The sequence below is a fragment of the Diabrotica virgifera genome, chromosome 7 (assembly GCF_917563875.1).
Source record: "Diabrotica virgifera virgifera chromosome 7, PGI_DIABVI_V3a".
Lineage (NCBI taxonomy): Eukaryota > Metazoa > Arthropoda > Insecta > Coleoptera > Chrysomelidae > Diabrotica > Diabrotica virgifera.
This window is the reverse complement of record NC_065449.1, coordinates 242,232,169-242,255,900: the sequence shown is the minus strand read 5'-3', so window position 1 is coordinate 242,255,900 and position 23,732 is coordinate 242,232,169. Positions and strand designations below refer to the sequence as shown.

Below are 23,732 nucleotides of genomic sequence, written 5' to 3'. Positions count from 1 at the left end.
GACTTTTTAAAAAAATTATATCTCGAAAACTAAAAATTATTTTTATTTATAATCAGAACAAGTAAAAGTATAGTACTAAAGATACTCTCAGAAAAATTTTCAGCCAAATATATTCATTTTTGTAGAGTTGACTGCAATTTTTCGACAACAGCCATCTGTCCAGTCTCATCTGAAATCAAAAAATCAAAAAGTTTCTTATTGAAAAATTTGAAGATTTTACATAAGTTTAAACACATTTTCGACCCCAATTTTTCTCATTTTGTTAAAAATGGCCATTTTTAAAGTAGTTTTTTTATAAAACAAAAACAACTTCACCTAATAAAAATTCCTTCGTTCATTTACTAGCCAGAGGTATAAACTACAAGAAACTTTTTTTGATTTTTTGATTTCAGATGAGACTGGACTTAGTTATGCTTCCCACCGCAAAAAAGGGCTGTTGTCGAAAAATTGCAGTCAACTCTACAAAAATGAATATTTTTAACTGAAAATTTTTTTGTGAGTACCTTAAGTGCTATACTTTTATTTGTTCTAATTATAAATAAAAATAATTTTTAGTTTTTAAGATATAATTTTTTTTAAAAGACACTTTTTTTACCCGCAAGACCTATGTAACCCCTTAAACAATTTTTCCTACTGCGTACAGATTCTTGGTAAATCGATGTTTTTTCTTCCCCCTACGATGGGAGATTTTAGGGGAAAGCCCTGAGATAGGATTGGAAAACCTTTTTGCATCTATTCTGGGTCCCAAAATTGATATTCTCCGCAAAATTCAGCCTACACCTATGATTTTTTGTGAAAATCTATAATATTTTTTAATAATTTTATGATTTTATTTTTATAATTTTTTTATATTTTTTAATTTTTATTATTTTCTCGAATAGGAATTTCAAATAGAACGCGAAGATAATCATGCCGTAAGTTTACAAAAAGTAATAAAATGGGCTAACATTTATTAATATTGCTACGAAATTAATAAAAAAGCGCAATTATCTTTTAAACTACCTGGTATAACATTACAAAATACAAAATCCTCATATTGCAAAAACGAGAACATTGAAGAGTCCCAAAATGTAAAAATATACAGGGTGTTCTCCTGTATATTTGTAACACTCTGTATATGTATAAATCAACCAATAAAATTTTATATTTTCTAAAAGTCTAGAGTGACAAGCGATGTCTGTTACTAGTTGAGACGTTGATTTTTTTAATTAAAAAAAATTATTATCATTTTTATATTGCGAGTGGAATGACAGACATCACTCGTCAAATAGAGGGTTAAATATATCTTATACATTGGTCGTCCAGAAAATAAAGAAGGTTTTGATATAAAAAAAAAGAATTAAAACAAAAGATATGTCTACAAAAAATTGCCTTGGTTGTCAAAGTATTTATTCTATAGTTTTTTGATGCCGGTATTGTAAACTTCTACCGCCACACCTCTAAGCCGGGATACCACTTCATCTTTGAGCCTTCGGCTAACAGATGATAATCGGATAGTACGAGGTCAGGGCTGTAGGGTGGCGTATTCAAAAAATTTTCCCATTATAGACGTTGAAGATCCTGTTGAGGCCTTGTCGATGTATGGAAAAGACCATTTTAAAACAAAATAAGAAAACATTGATGAGGACCAACCCATAGAAAAAATGACATGTGCTTAGTCCGTGAAAAAAATAGAAGAAGAAAGGAAGGCCGAATAAGACGTAGTGGCGACAGTTAGTCATGTGATGCACAATCGTTCTTTACATCTGGACGACCATCGTATTAAGAAGCTTTTGAATAAAGCTTTTACAATAATATCTAAAAATATAATATTACTAAATATTTACTGGGCGATAACTACAATTTGCTGAGTTCTTTTTATTGATTTTATTTTCATGATTTTTTTATATTATTTTAATTTTTATTATTTTTTAAATAGGGTTTTCATATTTCGGAAGACGGAAGTATTCCTGATGTAAGTTTAAAAAATGTAATACATTGGACTAACGTATTTAGAGGGGACGCCAAATTTAAAAACTATTTATATTATTCACAAATAACAAAAAAGAAAAAAGTAAAAAGTATTATAAAGCCTAAAGGAGAGAAGCTAAAGGATTATGTAGCCAAAAGAAAAGAAAATTACTGAAAACATTATCAGAAATATTAGAGGAAAACTATGTCCAACAAGAAGTTCTAGTCTTGATATTTAGAGTCTTATTTAGAGAGATTCTCGCCAAATAATATCACCTGCAATAATGTAATATAATAACAATTTTATACCATTTAAAGGATTTGTACCTGTATATTTTAGTGACTCATCAATGTACACCTTGTAAGCAGCACTGAAGATGTAACTGCCATTCCGAAAACGTGCTGTGGTTTAGCCTGAAAGTGTTCTTTTTAACAAGCCTACCTTTTAATAAGGCTTTATTGTTTTCTTTTTTGACACTGGCGTCCTCTTGATTTGACATGGTTTACTAACAAATTAACATATATTGGCTGATATAAACTAGACTAATAATAATTATTCTTCTTTGTTTTTATTTACTTGATGCTATACTGATTATAGTCCAGAGCGCATCTGTTTTGAGATGGACGTTGATAGGTGACTCATATCTTTGGGCAGAAATTTCTTAGAATTAACTCCTATAATAATAATTGAGTTATCCTCCTACTCAAAAATGTCCGGAACATTGTTTAAATATTCAAAATGTCAAACAATGAAGGGAAAATTCGATTATTTTTTTCGTTTTTTAAATATAACTTTCAAAGTATTCACTTCCGAGGAAAGTTGTACTAACATAAAAGTTGCGTAATTAAATTTCCTACAGTATAGGATTGGTTACAAATTTTAAAAATGATCACCCTTGTTGCAAAATAGCAATAATTGCGAGAAAACCATAAAAAACAAGTATTTGCATTTTACGTTTTTCAACCATTTATGCTACACTTGGGACCTTCATATTTTACCCAGAAAAACATTTTGATATAATAAAACAATACTGTAAATTTCATTAATATCGGTTTAATAGATTTTGCAAAATAAATTTTGCAATCCAGCTTTCGCAAAAAAAATACATTTTTTCAAAATATTTTAGGACTGAAAATAAAGCAGATAGCAAGTTTAATTTTTTTTTTTTTTTTCGTATAGAAGAATGCTGTACCTTTCATTTACAATTTTTAAAATTAAAGTCCATTAACTGTCACGGCGTCAGGATTTTTTTAAAAGTAAACATTAATTTTAGTGCTACGCGCAGGACAGCGGTGTTCGATTCACACAAGTTGATTTCCACCAAAATTTCTTCCAATCTTTATCTAAAATATTATTTTTTTACTCTATATTTTGTTGTATTTTAATATTTTAATTCCATAAAAATCAAAATAATTTGATTATTGTTTGTGAAATATTGTTGAAACAATTGCATATGTTTAAAAATAATAAACTTTTATTCTCTAACTTAAAATATATGAACAAAGAAAGTGTTTGCCAAAAAAGTGTTATTTCAAAGAACAGAGTATTTGTTTTTATTTTGCAATAAACAAATTTATTAATTTATATTGAAATGTATTAAAATTAAATTTTATCAATCATTATCAAAGGTCATTGGAATGCCCAATCAGAGCAAACTATCCGCTGTCTTGCGCGTAGCACCAAAAAATAATGTTTATTTAAAAAATTCCTGACGCCGTAGTGGTTAACCGATTTTAATTTTGCAAATTGCAAATGAAAGGTACAGTATTCTTCTATATCTAAAAAAAATCAGCTTGCTGTCTGCTTTATTTTCCGTCCTACATTTTGAAAAAATGGTTTGTTTTGCGAAAGCTGGATTGCAAAATCTGTTGAACCGATCTTAATGAAATTCACAGCATTGTTTTCTTATTATAATAAAGTTTTTCTGGGTAAAATATGAAGGACCTAAGTCTAGCATAAATGGTTGAAAAACGTAAAATGCGAATACTTGTTTTTTTATCGTTTTGTCGCAATTACTCCTATTTTGCAACAGGGGTGAAATTTTTTAAAAATTTTAGCGAGTTCTATAATATAGGAAATTTAATTACCCAACTTTTATGTCAGTACAACTTTTCTCGAAAATGAATACTTTTAAAGTTATAATCAAAAAACGAAGAAAAAAATCGAATTTTTGCTTCATTTTTTGACATTTTGATTATTTAAACAATGTTCCGAACTTTTTTGAGTGGAAGGATAACTCAAATATTATTATATGAGTTATTTTCAAGAAATTTCTGCAAAAAAATATGAGTCATCCCTCAACGTCCAAATCTACTAATATTTTTACAGATGCGCCCTGTTCTCTTATATTTATCTCTAAATTTCAATTAGGAGTAATCATCTTTTAGGAAGTAAATGAATAGTTAGAAAAAACTTTATCTTGCTTATATTTTTCCTACTTTAATCATTTAACATTAGAAATAATGCTCCACTAACCTACCTGTATATATGGTGGTGGTCTCTTAACACAAATAATATACAAAAATTGCATACAGTTTTACAGAATATCTAAAACAGCGAAGGTCATACAGGTAGCAAATCAAAAAGAGGGAACTTCAGTTTAACGCATTGGTGCAAAGAGTACACATCCATTTGAAATGCATTGTGCACGAAATAACTGGTTTTGCGATATTGCTAGATAAAATCTTCGAATAGTTGTTTATTTAGAGTACATTTAATATTTTTTTAAAAAACATCAATATTTCAAGTGACTTGAAAAATAGGACACTAAGTGCACAATCCCGGGAAAATATACATACTGTTTTAGCATTTACGCAGAAGGAAGTAGAAGGAAATTTTACTGTAAAACATGTAACAAATAAAAATCCGGAATCCCTTTGAAACCCAATTGATCTGACAACGTCGCAAAACCAAAGTCTTTGATCGATCTGACCTTGGCTGTTTTAGGTATTTCTGTTGACTTCTACACAACGTGAGTAGTAATTTCTGTTATTCCTTTCCAGATAGAAAGAATGGACTACGATGGATCGTACAGAGAAGGCAGCGGGACAGAAGATCTAGGAGTTTTTCCGCCGCCTCCACCACCTCCTGATGGTAAGACTTGCTTTTGTGATTCTGATAAAGAACATTGTTGTAATTCTCTTTATGATGGTGACAAAGCTGCCGCTGGATATTATCGAGGGGAGAAGGGAGATCGAGGGCCCAGGGTGAGTATCAACAAACTGTATTTAAAGTATGTACAAAAGTACAAATTGATATTTTGATGTAAATAATGAAACCAATTAATTTTATATTACTAAATATTATATAAAAATGATGGATTACACCATTACTTAATGGAAGTGCATTGTATCTAAGAATAAAACACTGACAAATTTCCATAGATTCTAATAAAGATAGCTTGAGGCCTTTGTTTTAAGCCAAAAGAAAAGGCAGTTACACAGTATTGTATACACCTACCTACACCTGTGACCCGTCAAAATAGCCCGGTCAAAACAGCTCCGTCAAAAAAGCCCCGTCAAAATAGCCCGGACACAAAATAGCCTCGACAAAATAGCCCGCAAACAAAATAGCCCCGACAAAATAGATCGCACACAAAATAGCCCCGGTAAAAACAGCCCCGGCTAAAATAGCCCCGGCTAAAACAGCCTCTTAGAAAACACCCCCAATAAAACGGTTTACCTTTTAACGGAGTACCATTTATTTTAAATTACTATTCTAATTGGGAAATAAGCCACAATTTACTTAGAAAAACATATTTTATTAACGTTTCGACTTCCACTTCGGACGTCGTTGTCAAAATATAATATATTGCTCAGTAAAAAAATTCTTCTAATAACACTAGTTTACAACCAATTTGCGACTGGAATACAATATGCTGTTTTTTGTTAATTTTTGTTCTCTGAATATGATTATGGTGATAAAAAGTTCCTAACACGTAAGATTTTTGAGTTATGATTTAAAAAAAAAGGGTTACAATTTTTGAGTTATGAATATTTTACTAAATCTTTTTTTAAAACAGTCACTTGTAATATATCGGGGAGTGATGTTATCAAATTAACATTTTTTCTAAAAATCGTGCATAATTTGACAATACATACTTTGATATCTAAAATGTCTACGAATAATACATTAACATTTAAATAAAGAATAAACCAAAAGTAAACCTTAATCAGTAAACCTACCCATTTAAACTTATAGTTCTAAACCGTTTTAACGACTGTTACTTCTGCATGACAAAAGTGTCTGTGTTTTCAAGGAAAAGCAAGCATAAAATTGAATATCCAGATATTATCTCAGCAATAAAGCCGGTTTTCCATGGAGAAGATTTACCAGTTCCAGGAGCCACGGCAAATTGGGAGAAAGATTTGGAAATGTATGGCGATAAAAGTAAACCCGATGATGTATCAGAAAATAATGATTCTTATTTTCACGAAAGCGACGAAAAGCACCTTATTGCATCCAACAAGCCGAATTACATGATTTAGTTCGAGACCTTCACTTGTCCAAAAACATGCTTAACTCTAGGTTCTAGATTACAATAATAATTTTTTTTTTAAATGGAATTTACTAGCCAGTAAAACTTATAATATTTAGGAACCGAAACCAGGAGCTATCCTAGTTTTGTAATATGCAGGATAAAATGTGTGTTCGTGTTAATCCACATAGTGTTATGGGAAAATTGGGATATGCACAAAATTGTGTACAAAAGACTTACTATATTTTTTGTTTCTAGTTCTGAACTTATGTATATATAGTATAAAAGAATTTTTATAATAAACAGCAATATTTGATGCATTCTATAACTCAAAATCTAACATTTCACCTGACAAGACAATGTACGCGTGGACCCCTGCGCAGAAATGCACGGCACCTTAAGAAGAAGATAACTCAAAATCTATACATGGTGGAAAATTTTAGTGTTTGAATTCGCATTCAGGGCGCTTTAAACTCCACGGTACAGCCATTTTAACATCTGTCGCAAAAATTTTTTGTTTATTTGTTGACTAGTGTAATCTTCTTCATAATAATGGAAGGAATAAATTCGTTATTTCGTAAACCCGCGACGTCAAGGAAAAAGCCTGAAATAGATCGATTTTTATTTTTAAATTACGATATTCTGTTATATATATCATACTAGTGACGTCATCCATCTGGGCGCGATGACGTAATCGATGATTTTTTTTAAATGAGAATAGGGGTCGCGTGCTAGCTCATTTGAATGGTTATTTAATTCTCTATTTAGTAATATAAACAATTACATAATTATTTATACAAGCTGTCAAAAAACTTTTTGTTAATTTAAATTATTTGACAAAAAAAGAAGAATGTATGTAATTTATTTAATTTAAAACGCATTTTACTGTTACCCGAAAATAGAAAAAAATGTTTATATTACAAATAAACATTGATTTTCGCTTAAATTAAATGTTCAAACTTCCAAGAGGCAGAGAAGACAGGACTCGAGTTCTCTGAATGTGGTTAAGATTTAGTTAAGATGTGAATAGAAGATAATTACCATTTCCGAAAAAATGTATTTTTAAGGGATTATTTCATGATGAATTCTGAAGGGAGCTTTTTTGTCGGGGCTATTTGGTCGGGGCTATTTTGTCGGGGCTATTTTGGCGGCGGGCTATTATTCCGCGGCTATTTTGTCTGCAGGCTATTTTGTCGGAGCTATTTTGTGTGCAAGATATTATGTCGGGGCTATTTTGACGGGGTACCGTATACACCACAAAGTGGTGACTGCTAAAAACCATACTTCAGTCAAACTGGTAGAATCTGTAACAAACGTATATCTGAACACAATAAGGATAAAATTCTGATTGACCAATTTGAGACAATCAGTTGTTCTCTTGTCTAACTTATTCAGTTAAAAACTATAAAGTGTCGACTCATAGTGAAAATATATCAGATAAAAACAGTACTCTGTCAAAACAGTTATAGTGAAAATAAATTGTAATACATTTTTCATTGTTTTATTCCGATACTACATATATATTATATTACATGTACCTAAATACTTTTCTCATTATATTTTTGTATTTTTTCATATTAACACATTTTGGATTATAGGGACCACCGGGAGAATCAATTAGAGGTCCTCCCGGACCTCCCGGCCCATCAGGTCTTCCAGGAGTACCAGCACCAGAGGTGAGCATTTTTTTGTTAATCTAATTTGGTTATTACTAAATAAGGTGTTTTATCTTTGTAAGTATTACCTTATAAGGAGTTTCATCTGCACTACTTTTATTCATTGGTGTTTCAATAGCCATGTTTTAATTTACGATCATTATTTTTTGATGTCTTCTTATATCGGTTTCATATTAGGCCCTCCTAACGTTGGTAAAGTAATTACATTGACGAGTTGTTCAAGTTCTTCAGCTAATCAGAATAGTTGTTTGTCTCTACGTATTCCTGTCCAATTGCCGTGACATCTGCTTCATTCCAATTCCTCTGCGGCCTTCGATATTACTTTCATGATAACCTAAAAGATTCTGTACCAGTCTCTTCTAAGAACATGTCCTAGACTTGAAATTTTCTTATTTTAATAATTTTTCACTCACTCACGAACGGCATTTGCTCAATTTAACACAACTTTGTTGGTATGCATCGCTGCCCAGGCGATTCGGAGCATTCTTATGTACAACCACATCTCAAATGCCTCCAGGCGATTGATCGGATCAGTTTTCAGAGTCCATGTCTCGGCATCATGTAAAAACACTGACCAAATATATCACTAAATCATTCTTTGACGTCATTTTAGGTTTAAACTATATGTGGTTACAGAAAAAGTATTTCATTTAGGGAACGTTGGGTTCAAGTCTGCAACTCTTTAGTTGGGTTTAGTTGGTATGTATTGTAACATCCTATATATTTAAACTGAGTAAATCTCTCAATGCTTTGTTGATCGATCTGTAGAGAAGCATTCTCGTAAGGTGGCAAATAAATATCATAAATTTTGTCTTAGAAGCGTTCATTTTTAGACTAGTTTCTCTTGCTGTCCTTTTTGCACCATCCAATAACACTTAAATGCCCTATAGACTATCGTATAAAAATAAGATAATAGTTTCGTCAGCATATCTAAGAGTATCAGTTTACCATTGACTTTCACTCCAAGGCCTTAATCTTGAAAATTATGTTTGAAAATTTTATCCGAGTAAATAACAAGCGAGAAAATGCATCCCTGTCTGACGACTCTTTGAATGTAACATTCGTTGGTTAATCTCCCATTGACTCGCACGACTGTTTTCTGCTTCCAATACAGGTTTTCTATTATACGTAGATCTCTACCATCTATTTTTTATAGACTTTAATTGTCGCGTAAATATAATAATAATTATAAAAAATTATCTGTATGAAAATTGGTGAAGAACAAAAATTTTACCGCATGCGCTATTTTAAGGGTATCCGCCAAAATTTTAAAAATATCAATAAAAGTCAATACAGTAGACTCGCGATTATCCGAGGTAACTGGGACCGTGACTACCTCGGATACGGAAAAACTCGGTTAACACTGAGATTGGTTATATTGATAGAAAAACACGTAAATAATCATAACTGTGAATATTTTAATGACAATATTAATACAGTACTGTCTATAAAAGATAAAAACATTTACCTTATCAATATTACTGTTTAAAAAGTCTCTGATTTTGCATAAGCTTTATTCCCCTTTTTGATTTTGAATCGGCGATGTTGCGTCAAGGTTGAAAATTGTAACTCACCTGTTATTACTTTTGCCTCGGTTAACCGAGGGGCTCGGATGACAGAGACTCGGATAATCGCGAGTCTACTGTACTTCACTTACACTCTTGTTAGATGCCTTTCAAATATTGTATATCCTGTAAAGTAACCGGTCTTTTCAATATAATATTATATACACATGGTGTTCAGAAACTCTCTTGACAAACGAACACCTGAGTTTCTTCAGATAATTTTAAGACAATTTTACCCAAAACCCAATTCACCTAGTCCGAAAATTAGTGTTGCCCAAATGCAAGACCAAGACGAGACTTAGAGAGAGAGTCTTGGTCTTGGTCTTGGTCTTGGTATTGCGCTCCAGGTCTTGGTATTGGTCTTGGTCTTGCAGCAAGAGTCTTGTAAGTCTCGCAGTTGTCCACTAGCCTATTACATATCTTAGAACAACGTAACAGAGTAGGTCAATTTTAAGCTTTAATATCACAGCCCTAGTAAAGACCAACCAAATTAATAAGTATCTAAACAACTGACACCGGGTTTGAACCTACGATATAAGCGATCCGTGTCTATGTTCCAACTAACCAAAGTTTATTAGGAACTTGCGTATTTTTTCGAGTATAGTGGAACCCCGATAAGTCGGCCCCCGATAACCCGGAAGTCCGGCTAACCCGAACCGATTTTCATCAGACAAAAATTTAACAAATAAACACTTTTACAATTTTATCAAATAAAAATGTATGTAGGCAAAATAATATTTGAGAGATAATATGTATTTGTGTAATTTGAACTACATATACAATAGTAAAAATGATTCATGCACACGGCGGCAGAGCGATCGTCTCGGCTTATCGGAAAGAACAGGCACCTGTCTGTATTTCTTTTCCTTTATTTATGTCAAACTGTCTTAGCATTGTTTAAAATAGACGTGACTATTTAAAAATTCTTTTTTAAAACAATGGTCTTAGTCTGTTCTTAAATAACAACATTGTTCCTTGTGACCGTATTGTGTGTAGTACAGTCGTATTAATCACTTCCGTTCTGTAATCGTGCTTCAGATTGTGTTTCGTGATTTTTGTCTACGTAATGGTAACAAAACGTAAAAATATTGTAGTGACAATGGAAAAGAAACTAGAAACATTAGGTAGGATTGATAAAGGCGAATCTTTAATCAATTTATTGCAGCATCATATGATGTCGGTACATCTCTACAGTATGACTGAGTTTTTTACCAAGAAATGAACAAAACTCTACACTCTATACAACTATAGGTAATTTAGATGTGTACTGTGCATATGTGTTTCATGTTTTTGTAATTATAATGGAGGTTATCTGTAAGTATACCGTATTTTATTAATTTTTACCATATTCTCCGGCTAACTCGGATTTTCGATAACCCGGATCGGCCGCGGTCCCGATTAATCCGAGTTATCGAGGTTCCACTGTATTTACCATTGACAATGTGTGATTTGAAAAGCATTTAATTCGGTGACAGATGTGCACAATATGAAGGGTCAGAGGGAAAAAGGATGAATGTCAATTTTTGGTCATTTTGAGATTTTTGTGCAATCTTTTAGCTTAGAAAAAGTACTATCAACCTGGGAATGGACAAGGGGAAATAAATATGATAATCGTCTTAAAATCACGTCACAAGATTGGACGCAAGGGGTAAAAACAATGAATATGTAACTTTGTTTTTCATTTTACCGAAAATTCTTGCAGATAGACATTCATCGTTCTTTCACCTAGCCCTTCATAATGCCAGTTCTCATTTTGGTACAGAATACCAAACCGAGAATTTATACACTTCTCCAAGAAATTAAGGCACCTCCTTAAAAATGGGTCATTTTTGATGTCTAGAATTTCCTAAACCTGTTATCTGATTTAAGTAATTTTTGAATATTATATAGCCGTACTCGTTAACAATCTCGTTGTAATAATATTGTTGCTAGAAGTTGAATTGTCGTTGTATAGGTACCGGATACCTTATCGGTACTAATGAGTGTAGTAACCAAACTGTGTTTTTTTCTCAAAGGTAGCATCATCCTCTTGAATATTCTAGCATTTATAAAATACTGAAATTAAAACCCAACTACAGTCTGATATATTTTAAAATTTTGTTTTTTCATTCGCTTATGTTGGATAACAGTAAAGTAGGTATTTTAGCAACTAGCCATGTTTTTCATAAATACAGGGTGTTTTTAAATAAGTATGGCAAATTTTAAGGGGTAATTCTAAACAAACGGGTCACGTTACCCGTATGCGCGCCAATGGTGAATATTAAATTCTTAATTGTATGTCAAAAATGCGTAATAACTACCTCTTAAAACCCACCAACAGAGGTGTAACCAGGAAGATTCTAAGGAGGGGGTTGTTACATTTACTTGAAGGTCTCTGCGGGGTATGGATTAATAATGGTGTTAAGCATATAGAGCTCAAAGTATATCCAAAAGGGAGGGGGGTTTATAACCCCCAAAACCACCCCCTCGTTACGCCTATGTTTGCGAACATACATTTATAAAGCAAACTGTCAAATTATTTTTCGTGCAGAATTACCTCTTAAAGTTTGCCATACTTATTTAAAAACACCCTGTACTGATGACGAACATTTCAGTTGTTAAAGTACCTAACTTTTTATTATCCAACATAAGCGAATGAATAAAAAAACAAAATGTTAAGAAAATATGAGGCTATAGTTGGGTTTTAATTTCAATATTTTATAAATGCTAGAATATTCCACAGGGTGATGCGAACTTTGAGAAAAAAATACAGTTTGATTGGTACACCCGGTATACAATGACAATTTACCTGTCTAGAAACAATATTATTACAGCCATATTTATACAGATTAAGGCTATATTATTATCAAACATTAAAATCAAGTAAATAAAAAATCAAATTGAAGTAGTGTATATCAACCAAAGAGTTACAAAAGAACAGTCGATTGATAAAACAAATGACCAATTTGATTTAACTACCTACAGAAAAAACAGCTTATAAATGTCCCTTTGTTTTCCAAGTATTTCACTGTAAATATTTCTTTGTTGAATGCCTCGTAGACAGTATACCGTTACTAAATATTTGGGTATTTGGTTACACGGTATAGCCGGAACGGCATTATCTGTTATTATTATTAGCCTGTCTCGTTATCGTAGTCACATTCAGCAGAAAAAATATACACAATAGTCTTATTCTTATTATTCTATATCGATATGATTTTTGTGGTGTTTAAATTCCAAGAAAACTAATTAAGGAAAAAAATGAACTACTTATTAGGTAGGTATATTTTTTATCAGCATATGACATATTTTTAAAAAGTTTTGATACATTAATTTATAAATAGATAATAGAGGGCGGCTCTTCTCAAAACCTGGACAATTAATTTCAGAGCGAAGAATGTATGTTTGTTTATGGTATTGTTTGTAAGGCGCATAAGTCCAATTTTACAATTTTTTTTGCTTCTCATAGAGTACCTACCTAAGAATATACCCCAACAAATATACTTCATAAAACGACCCTCAGTTCTAATTGCAAGTTCTTGCTCAAATCTTGCACGGTAAGTCTTGGTCTTGGTCTTGTTCAAATTAGGCGGTCTTGGTCTTGGTCTTGGTCTTGCAAAAACGCAAGAACAAGACCAAGACTGCAAGATCAAGACTGATTTTGGGCAACACTACCGAAAATGCTTCCTAAAGTAGGTAGAGCTCTTTGCAAGATCGGGTTTTGTGATTGGTTTTCTTAAATACCTCCAAAACGCTTCTATTTAGAAAAACGAAAACAATCACGCCTATTTATCTTCCAGAGATAAATCGATTTCATCACTTCCGAATTTCTAGTACCGGTCATAAGAATCCGTTTTAGATAGGAAAACGGTCATTTTATCGCATAACTTGTTTGTCTTTAACTTTTAAGCGTTTTTGATACTGGATTATTAGATTGTGAGGTATTCTAGTACTGAAAAGTACTCTTGCTTTTTAAATTGCTAGGATGTACCATCTTCTAGAAAAATCAATTTGAAAATTTTTGGTTTTTTGAATTTGACAAACAAATAAAAAAAATCATAAAACAATGGTGTATTTAACCCACTTAAAGCAAGAGACACTTTTGGTACTAGAATACCTCATAATTTAATCAATCAACCAATTTTCGTTTTTCTAAATAGAAGCGTTCTGGAGGTATTTAAAAAAACTATTTACAATGCGCCATCTTCCAAGAGCTCTAGCTTCCGTAGGATTTTCGGAGTAGGTGAATTGCGTTAAATTGTCTTAAAATTATCTGAGGAATGTCCGGTCTTCTTTTGTCAGGAGAGTTTCGGGACACCCTGTACCAATGAATTCTTCAATTTTCCCTTTTGGATCATCCCCTTATGACCATAATACTAAATTGTCCATTTTATCGACCTGAACTCAGGAAGCGACATTGACGAGCCATTTCGAAAAGTTAAGGAAAAAGCAAACGTTAATTGTAGAAATAACGTCTAGTATTAAAGTTTTAAGTTGATTAAGAAGGTTTATAACTTTTTCGTGAGAATTTCTAACTTAACGATCGTCGCGTGGACGAAAAACATTCCAGGCTAATTTCGTTGATTGGTCTTTTTTAATTGCTGATGATGTAGAACATCATGTTTCGTTTTGTTTTCAGCTTAGATAAAGCAATTTCAAATTATTTAGCGCTGTAAGTTATACATGGCGAGGGCAATCATGTCTTAATAATGAAATTTTCCATAATTGAGTCGCTCTAATGCAGAAACAACACATGTCCATTTTCCGTACACCCGGTTTTTGGTAAAATATGAGTATTCACACGAAATTACATCGCACTACAGCAAACTAACAAATGTCCATATTTAGAGTATACAGTGAGCACGTAAAAGTTGGAATAAATTCATTTTCTCGAGAATGGACGATTTTGGAGAGAAATCCCGAAACAGGTCAATTTTTATTTTTAAATTACAACTTTTTGGCATATATATCATACTAGTCACGTCACCCACCTGGGCGTGATGACGTAATCGATGATTTTTTGAATGAGAATAAGAATCGTGTCATAGCTCATTTGAAAGGTAATTAAATTCTCTATTTAGTAATTTAAACATTAATATAATTATTTATACAGGGTGTCCAACAAAAATTTTTTTGGATTAAATTTATTGACATAAAAAGAAGAATGTATGTAATTTATTTAATTCAAAATACATTTTACTGCTCTGAGAAAACAGAAAGAAATGTTTATTTGAAAAATAATCATGGCCTTTCGCTTAAATTAAATGTTCAAACTCTCACGAGGCTGGTGGGTGGCTGCTTTAATGTTGAATTTAAGCAAAAACCAATATTTATTTGCCAAATAAACATTTTTTCCTGTTTTCTGATATCAGTAAAATGTATTTCGAATTAAATAAATTACACACATTCTTCTTTTTATGTCATTAAATTTAATTCAAAAAAAGTTTTTGGACACCCTGTATAAATAATTAGATTAAAGTTTATATTGCTGAATAGATAATTAAATTACCTTTGAAATCCTTATCAGACGATCCCTATTTTCATTTAAAAAAATCATCGATGACGTCATCACGCCCAGATGGGTGACGTCACTAATATGATATATATGCCAAAAAGTCGTAATTTAAAAATAAAGATTGACCTGTTTTAGGATTTTTTTTCCAAAATCGTCCATTCTCGAGAAAATGAATTTATTCCAACCTTTACGTGCTCTCTGTATAGTAACGAATGATCCTCTTAAAATATTACGGAATAGTTATATAAGGCTTGAGGGCCTCGATTTTTGACCCTTCGCTTCGTTATCGAACGTATTCGCTTCGTATCTGTTTAGTATACGTAGCGAATACGTTCGATAACGAAGCGAAGGGTCAAAAATCGAGGCCCTGCTCCGGAAGATCCTGCGTAGACGCCGTATTTGTACTGAGACAAATCATAGAAAAGGCCATTGAGTACAATAAACCAGCATATCTATGTTTTATAGACCTGACAAAGGCTTTCGATCGCATCCAAGTCGAAGACGTCTTACATTTACTGTATAGAAGAAACATACCAATCAATATTATACAAACCATTGAAAACATCTACTTTCATAATTGAATACAGGCAAAGATAAATGGAAAACTAATGCAGTTTATACCAGTACAAAGCGGAGTTAGACAAGGTGACTCATTAAGCCCACTGCTCTTTAATATAATACTGGGCGAAAATAGAAGCAGTACGTAAAGGTCATGGTTACAGAATGGGGAACAAAGAAATCCAAATATTATGTTATGCAGACGACGCCGCATTAATCGCAGAGACAGAAGACGATCTCCAAAGATTAACACACATCTTCAATACAACAGCCAAGAAATACAATATGATAATATCAGCAAAAAAACCAAATGTATGACAACATCTAAATACCCACTATGATGTAAAATCGAAATTGATGGGAAAATAATAAAACAGGAAGCAAGGTTTACATATCTGGGAATAGATATAATCAGTTACGGAAATGTTAAAGAGGAAGTACGACAACAAAGCTTAAAAGCAAGTAAAGCGGCGGCATTTCTTAATGACATAATCTGGAAAAACAAACACCTAAGACAAGACACAAAAGCAAGAATCTATAAAGCCGCAATTAGACCTAGATTAACATACACGGCGGAGACAAGACCTGACACATCTAAAACGAGACGACTACTAGAAACAACAGAGATGAAAATACTCCGACGAATATCAGGGAAAAGTCTGTTGGATAGGGAGAGAAGCGAAAACATAAGAAGATCATGCAATATAGAAGACATAAATGGATGGGTGACAAAACGGAAACAGGAGTGAAACGAACACATTAGTAGAATGGCAGAGGATAGGATAGTACGAATAGCACGAGATAAGTCGCTAAATGGACGAAGAAGTATTGGCAGACCAAGAAAAAGATGGTGCGATAACTTAAACAATTTAGGAGGCTAATATTGAAGAAGACTCAGGCTTTAAAGCCTACATACAAGAAGGAAGAAGAAGAAGAAGGAATAATTATATATACACCGTTCTTAGGCGTCAACGCTCTTCGGTAGGGATCTATCGAGGAGTATCACCAATCCGCAAGCCCTTATCCCTTGTCGTACCAATCCTCCATAGGCTGATCAGACGCCAGTTATTCCAGACCAAGTCGTAGATTCTATTGAATTTTGTACTACGGCGTTGGTCTTTTATTAATTTCATGACCTGGCTGAGGCTCGAACCGTCGATCGCAAATCCACTAAACTTGTCGATCGACTGTGCCTCTGCCAACTGGACTGTCTAGACCGACCGGAATAGTTATACCTATTATGATCAAAATTTTACAGATGTTTCTCAAACCTTCAGTGATCATTCTAAATATTTCCTGATTTTCTGATAAATCTTTCAGTATCCAAAAGCTACCAAAGTCTCGGAAATATTGTAGTGTAGTCTTTAGCAATCCAGATCACTATACAATCTTTCAACAAAGCTTCCTGAAGCATTTCAATCTGTTTCGATGATTTTCAGGTAGTTTTCAAAAACATTTCAGCACTGTCTGAAAATTATTTTCCGACTAATTTGAGAATTTCACGAGCCTTCTGAAGGATATCAGGATCGTTCAGTTTGTTTTACAGGTTTTTAGATGGCCCTTAAACTCGGTGGTTATGTAAGAAACTAAAAGGTTTTTGAAATATTTCTGGCTGATCTAAAGTATTTCAGATGTTCTTAAACTACAAATACAGAAAATATAGGGAAAATTCTAAAATTTGTTGGAACAATATCAAAACTTTCGGCATACCTTGAGATTTTTTCCAAAATCTTCTATGACAGTCCTGAAAGGTTTTCCAGATACCTCAAAATCTTTCAAAGTTTAAAAATATTATTCCAGCGTTTCTAAACTGTTCCAGAATGTATGTAACATTATCGTTATACGGTATATTCTGAAAGCAACAAGCATCTCCGAGATATTTGACAATTGTTCATAAAAATAGACATCCTTCTTAGTGCAGTCACTGAAGGTTTTCACCTCCGATTTCGTTGAACCTTCATCAATTTTCATAAAAATGGGTGAGTAGCTAGAGGATACCTCAAGGAATAAAGGTGACATGATGCCAACTTTCGCTTTTACCCTGGGGGTGGATGCCACCCCTTCTCGGAGGTGAAAATTATTTTAATAAAAATAATATCATAAGTCGATAGAGGGACAAATTTTAATCAAAATTTGTTATATAAAGTTATTATTATAAATCAATACTTTTTGAGTTATTAAAGATCAAAAATTTTATTTTTTCCTAAAAAAATGCATGTTTTAAAACTGTTTTTACGTATAACTTAAAAACTATAAGCATTTTCAAAAAAGTGCTTATTGCCAAAATTAAAGACAATAAAAAATTGAATACACTCCTCACTTAAAGAACTAAACTGATGTTAATTCAAAAAAGTTATGGGTAATTGAATGTGTATTTTTTTCGACGAGTACTCAAATCTAAGTATTCAAGGTTAAATAACGGGAAAACGATGCAATTTATAAAATATACTTCTAAACACTTGTCAAAGCACTTTGAAATACCTATCAAATGAGCTCCAGGAGAAGTTATTAGCATCAAAATTAAACAAGTTATGATGAAAATAAGAGAATCCTTTCGAATTTTTTAGGAAAAAGTGAAAAATTAAACATATGCCATTTCCACAAAAGGTAAAATTTATAGTAATCCTTACAATAATTTCTTTATATTAGCGTAAGTAATTATTTTAATAATTTTGACCGTTTTAGAATGGAAAAAAGATGTAACTTAAAAAAATCAGAAGTTTTAAAATTATCGTAATTCTTATATTCTTTTGATAATAACTCGAAAAATACTCAATATACGTAAAAAATGGTAAGTAACCAGATTTTAGTTTTTTTGTATTAAATATTCTGCCATTTTGACTATTTCCGTAGGGTAAAAAATAACCGAGATATAAACGTTTAAAGCTTATATTTTCCTGTGAGAACCATGTAACAGGGGCCATTTAACCATTTATTTTTTAAAAAGTAAGGTGTTTAAAAGAATAAATTCAACGTGGTTTAATAGCCCTTGGAATTAGCTTTTAAATGGATTTTAGGTGTATCTGATATCATAAAAATTACCGAAGTTAGTTAAAAAAAAACAATAATAACATTTTTTTGAAAAAAAATTTGAAAAATGATAAATTTTGAAAAAAATTTGGAGCATAAATTTTAATGCTATCAACTCGTTCGGTTGCTCATTTGATAGATATTTCTAAGCACTTTGACAAATGTTTACTAAGTTTATGATATAAAATGCACCATTTTCCCGTCACTTTAAGTTAACACTAAAAGATTTTCTAGTAAGGAGTTTATTTAGTTTCTTATTAGCTTCAATTTTGGTAATAACAATCCTTTTGCAAAAACTTATAGTTTTTGAGTTATTTGTGAAAAATCGGATAAAAACATGCATTTTTCTCATGAAAAATTAAAATATTTTATCTTTAATAACTCAAAAAGCTTTAATTTTTTGAAATAATTTTACATAATAAATTTTGCTTAGAATTTGTCCCTCTATAGAATTATGGGGTTATTCTTAATATAATAATTTTCACCCCCGAGAACGGGTGGCATCCACCCCCAGTGTAAAAGCGCAAGTTGGCACCATATCACCTTTGTTCCTTGAAATGTCCTTTAACCACTCACCAATTTTCATGCAAATCCATGGAGGTTCAACGAAATCGGAGGTAATAGTTCATATCCACCTTCAGTAACTGCACTATCTCGTTACTTAAACCCTTGTCAGACATTTGTGTGGTGACACTTTAAATGGTGTTAGCTAGCTGTATCCATTGGTCGCGATTCTGTACCTGATGGATCATGTAGCGATTATCCCATCAGAGTTTGGTCTGCTCATCATGTTGGAGATCTTCCTTTTGATCTTCGGCCGTCTACCTTTTCTTCTATGAGACTAAAGTATTCGGGTCATTCCATTTCAAATCACTCAATTTTGGAGCAAAAAAAATTTTGGACCTCCGATTTGTCTGAAAATTGGTATATAGCTTCTGCGGGACGTACAAATAAGATATTTAAGGTCAAAAAATCTTCTTCTTCTTTTTTTCTCAAAATGTTATTTTATGCGATTTTACAGTGATTTGGTGTTTATTTATACAAATTTGCATTTTCTATCGTAAAGTATCAATGAAAAACATAATATTTTAATAGAAAGGACTCAAAAATGTCATTATATGGCATTATAACAAGGTACTTTGATTCAAAACAAGCTTTTGATCAAATTTTATAGTGTAGAAAATGTTAAAATACCGTTTTTCACATTTTTCTCCATTCCCAAAATACGTCATAATCGATTTGGCTGAAAATTTGCCTACAGATAGACAAAATATAGGACTTTAAGTGGTGGGAAGGATTTTAATTATATTACAATACCAAAAAAGTTACATGCAATATTATAGTCAAAAATATAGGCGTCTACTGTAAGTAAAATTAACTCGAAAATATCGACCTCACGACAAAAATTGTTAAAAAAAATTGTAATAATTGTAAATACGATTTATTTGGAACAATTTTAGTTCCTACCATTTTTGTCAAAAAGTTAAAAATGGCGGAGATATTGAACCAAACAGGTTCTCCTTTAAAATCAAGATGGCGGCTAACGTAACGGAGGAATTCATTCGTGATTTTAAATTTAGGCTACTATTGACTCCCTTAAAGATCAGAAAAATAAAATTTTGGGCAGCTCGGCATTCAAGGTCAAATGCTATCCCGACTGGACTAATATATACTTTTGAGTCTGATATTACTGCATGTAACTTTTTTGGTATTGTAATACAGTCGAACCCGCTTATTAGAATACCGGTTATAGGAATATCCCGGTTTAAGGAATAGAAATTTGAGGTCCCTAAACGGTTTTACTAGCCACTAATTATCGGTTATTAGAATATCCCGGTTATGGGAATATTTTTGCTTGGTACGAAGGCTATTCTAATAAGCGGGTTCAACTGTATAATTCAAATCCTTCTAACCACTTAAAGTTCTATCTTTTGGATATCTGTGGGCAAATTTTCAGCCAAATCGATGATGATGTATTTTGGGAATGGAGGAAAATGTATTTTAACGTTTTTTACACTATAAAATTTGATCAAAATCTTGTTTTGATTCAAAATAACTTGTTATAATGCCATATAATGACATTTTGAGTCCTTTATATTAAAATATTATGTTTTTCATTGATACTTTACGCCAGAAAATGCAAATTTGTTTAAATAAACACCAAATCACTGTAAAATCGCATAAAAACACATTTTGAGAAAAAAGGAAGAAGAAGATTTTTTTACCTTAAATATCTTATTTTTACGTCCCGCAGAAGCTATATACCAATTTTCAGACAAATCGGAGATCCAAAATTTTTTGCCTGAGTGATTTGACATGGAATGTACCATTCATATATTCCTAAAACATTTCAGCCAAGCCTACAAATATTCTCCAGATTATCTGAATATTATTCAGATACTCCCAAAATGGTATTCTCCCCCTAAACATACCTGACCACCGCGAACTCCTTTGTAATTCCCTAAAATAATCTGGGCTGTTTTGTGGCTCTCTAAAAATCCCTAAATTTTCTTACTTTCAGGATATTGTTACAAAACTGACTTTTCTATGATCTTTTAGGCACTAATGTTTAGTTTTAGTTGACTTTATTTATTTTTAATAACTTACTTCTAAACAAATGAAAAACACTGAATTTATATCTTTTATTTTACAAACTACGATATCTAATTTATTTACTACACCAAATCTAATAATTTATCTAATTACAAATTCAAAAATTATACCGCGCCCGTTACATATCAAAGTACACCGACGGTTTCAAATTCACAACTGAACTCTAATTCCAAAAAATGTCTATTTATATAGTTATGTACAATTAGACTACTGATTTCGAGAAAAATCGAAAGGTAAATATTATTTACAGAACAATAAAAAAGGTTTATCGATGGCCTTCTAGATACGCCAATTGCAAACAGAAAGGGTATCTGACACTTCGCCGCCAGAAGCTTCCGGAATTGACAGGGCCGGCCTGGGACCGTCACAATATTTTGGAAGCATTCGTGGATACTTTTTTCCAGAGCCCCCAATAAAGTTCAAAGCTACCCTTAAATTATCAGGCACATGCCCTTATCTCTCAATTTTGTTCTAAACATTTGTGATGGTTACATGTTTGACATCAGGTTCTTATATTTATTGTACCTAATCCATGTTGATAGATATTTTTAAACTAATAGACCAAATTTTATTTAAGGCTGTCTGCACATGCAACTTAACGTCAATCATTAGCACAATTAAAAGCCAGGCCAACATTCCCTATACGCCAATTGAAGGAAAACCTGGATCACCTGGAGCGAGTGGGCTGCCAGGACCTCCAGGAGATAGAGGCCCCATCGGTCCGCCCGGTGACAAAGGTGAGCGAGGAGAAAAAGGTCCTCAAGGTTCGGAAGGATATCAGGGTGCTAAGGGAGAGCCAGGAAGAGATGGAACGCCAGGACTGCCAGGCCCACCTGGATCGCCAGGGCCGCCGGGGCCTGTCGAGTTTGAAAACGTAGATGTAAGTAGGAATTTACTAGATGTTTATTATATTTAGACGTAATAACATTACGAAAGCACGCACAACCACGGTCTAGTAATGTTTATATCTATTTATTGGCCACTCACTCTTTGTTAAGGTTAATAACATTTTATTCAGAATTGGGCGTAAAATATATTTTTATATTATAGTCTAAGAGCTAGAGCCGAAAAATCATCATCATAAGTAATATGGAGTATGGCATGTAAAATGTGTCTATTATATATTGATAATTATGACCCCTTTCAGGCTGACACCTCAGTGGATACAGGAAGTAGCAATAAGGGATGAAAGGGGAAAGTTAGTGTAGTCATTAAAGGTTTTCACCTCCTATTTTGTTATACCTCCATCGATTTGCATGAAAATTGGTGACTAGTTAGAACATACCTCAAGAAATAAAACTGATTTGGTGCCAACTTGCACTTTTATCCTGGGGGTGGATACCACCCCTTCTCGGGGGTGAAAACCATTTTATAAAAAATAACCCCACAAATCGATAGAGGGACAAATTTTAAGTAATATTTGTTATACCATGTTATTAAAATAAATCAATACTTTTTGAGTTATTAAAGATAAAAGATTTGTCTGTTTAAGAGCAAATGCGTAAAGTTACGGACGATAAAAAGAACATATTAATTAATTGTATGTTACTAAAATATTATTTTTAATAAATTTAGCAAAAGTGTATTCGAACATGTCAAATGTACCCATTATTGGATGTGGACACCCCAGTTTCTGAACATATTCAGTTTATATTGATAGAAAAATTTCAATTAAATATCGAATTAATATAAAAATAATATTTTACTAATATACAATTAATTAATACGTTCTTTTTGTCATCCGTAACTTCACGCATGTGCTCTTAAATAGACACATCTTTGATCTTTAATAACTCAAAAAGTATTGATTTATTTTAATAACATGATATAACAAATTTTACTTAAAATTTGTCACTCTATCGATTTGTGTGGTTATTTTTAAGAAAATAGTTTTCACCCCGGAGAAGGAGTTGGTATCCACCCCCAGGGTAAAAGTGCAAGTTGGCACCAAATCAGTTTTATTTCTTGAGGTATGCTCTAACTAGCCAGCAGTTTTCATGCAAATCGATGGAGGTTTAACAAAATAGGAGGTGAAAACCTTTAATTATTACACTAACTTTCCCCTTTCATCCCTTATTGCTGCTTCCTGTATCCACTGAGATGTCAGCCTGAAAGGGGTCATAATTATCAATATACAATAGACACATTTCACATGCCATATTACTTATGACGATGATTTTTCGGCTCTAGCTCTCTGTCTATTAGTTGTGTCAAGGGTGATTAAGACTTTGCTACAACGCTTCGGGACGTAAATTCACGTATCGCGCTAAAATTTGCTATTTTTGTTCCTTCATCATCCAACTAATTTACGTCCACTGCTGGACATATGTTTCCTCCAATTGTTTTCACACTTCACGGTTTTGTGCTG

General features: G+C 32.4%; 1 protein-coding gene across 1 annotated transcript in view; it reads left to right on the top strand.

Annotated features, from left to right (window-relative positions):
* LOC114329174 (collagen alpha-1(XV) chain) overlaps nucleotides 1-23,732 on the top strand; it is a gene marked incomplete at its 5' end in the record, with an annotated part of 898,386 nt that overhangs the window by 669,872 nt on the left and 204,782 nt on the right. The window contains 4 exons of the mRNA XM_050657117.1: nucleotides 1,919-1,954; nucleotides 4,954-5,157; nucleotides 8,027-8,104; nucleotides 21,942-22,244. Of these exons, the coding sequence (XP_050513074.1) occupies nucleotides 1,919-1,954; nucleotides 4,954-5,157; nucleotides 8,027-8,104; nucleotides 21,942-22,244 (621 nt within the window). The remainder of the gene's footprint in view (nucleotides 1-1,918; nucleotides 1,955-4,953; nucleotides 5,158-8,026; nucleotides 8,105-21,941; nucleotides 22,245-23,732) is intronic.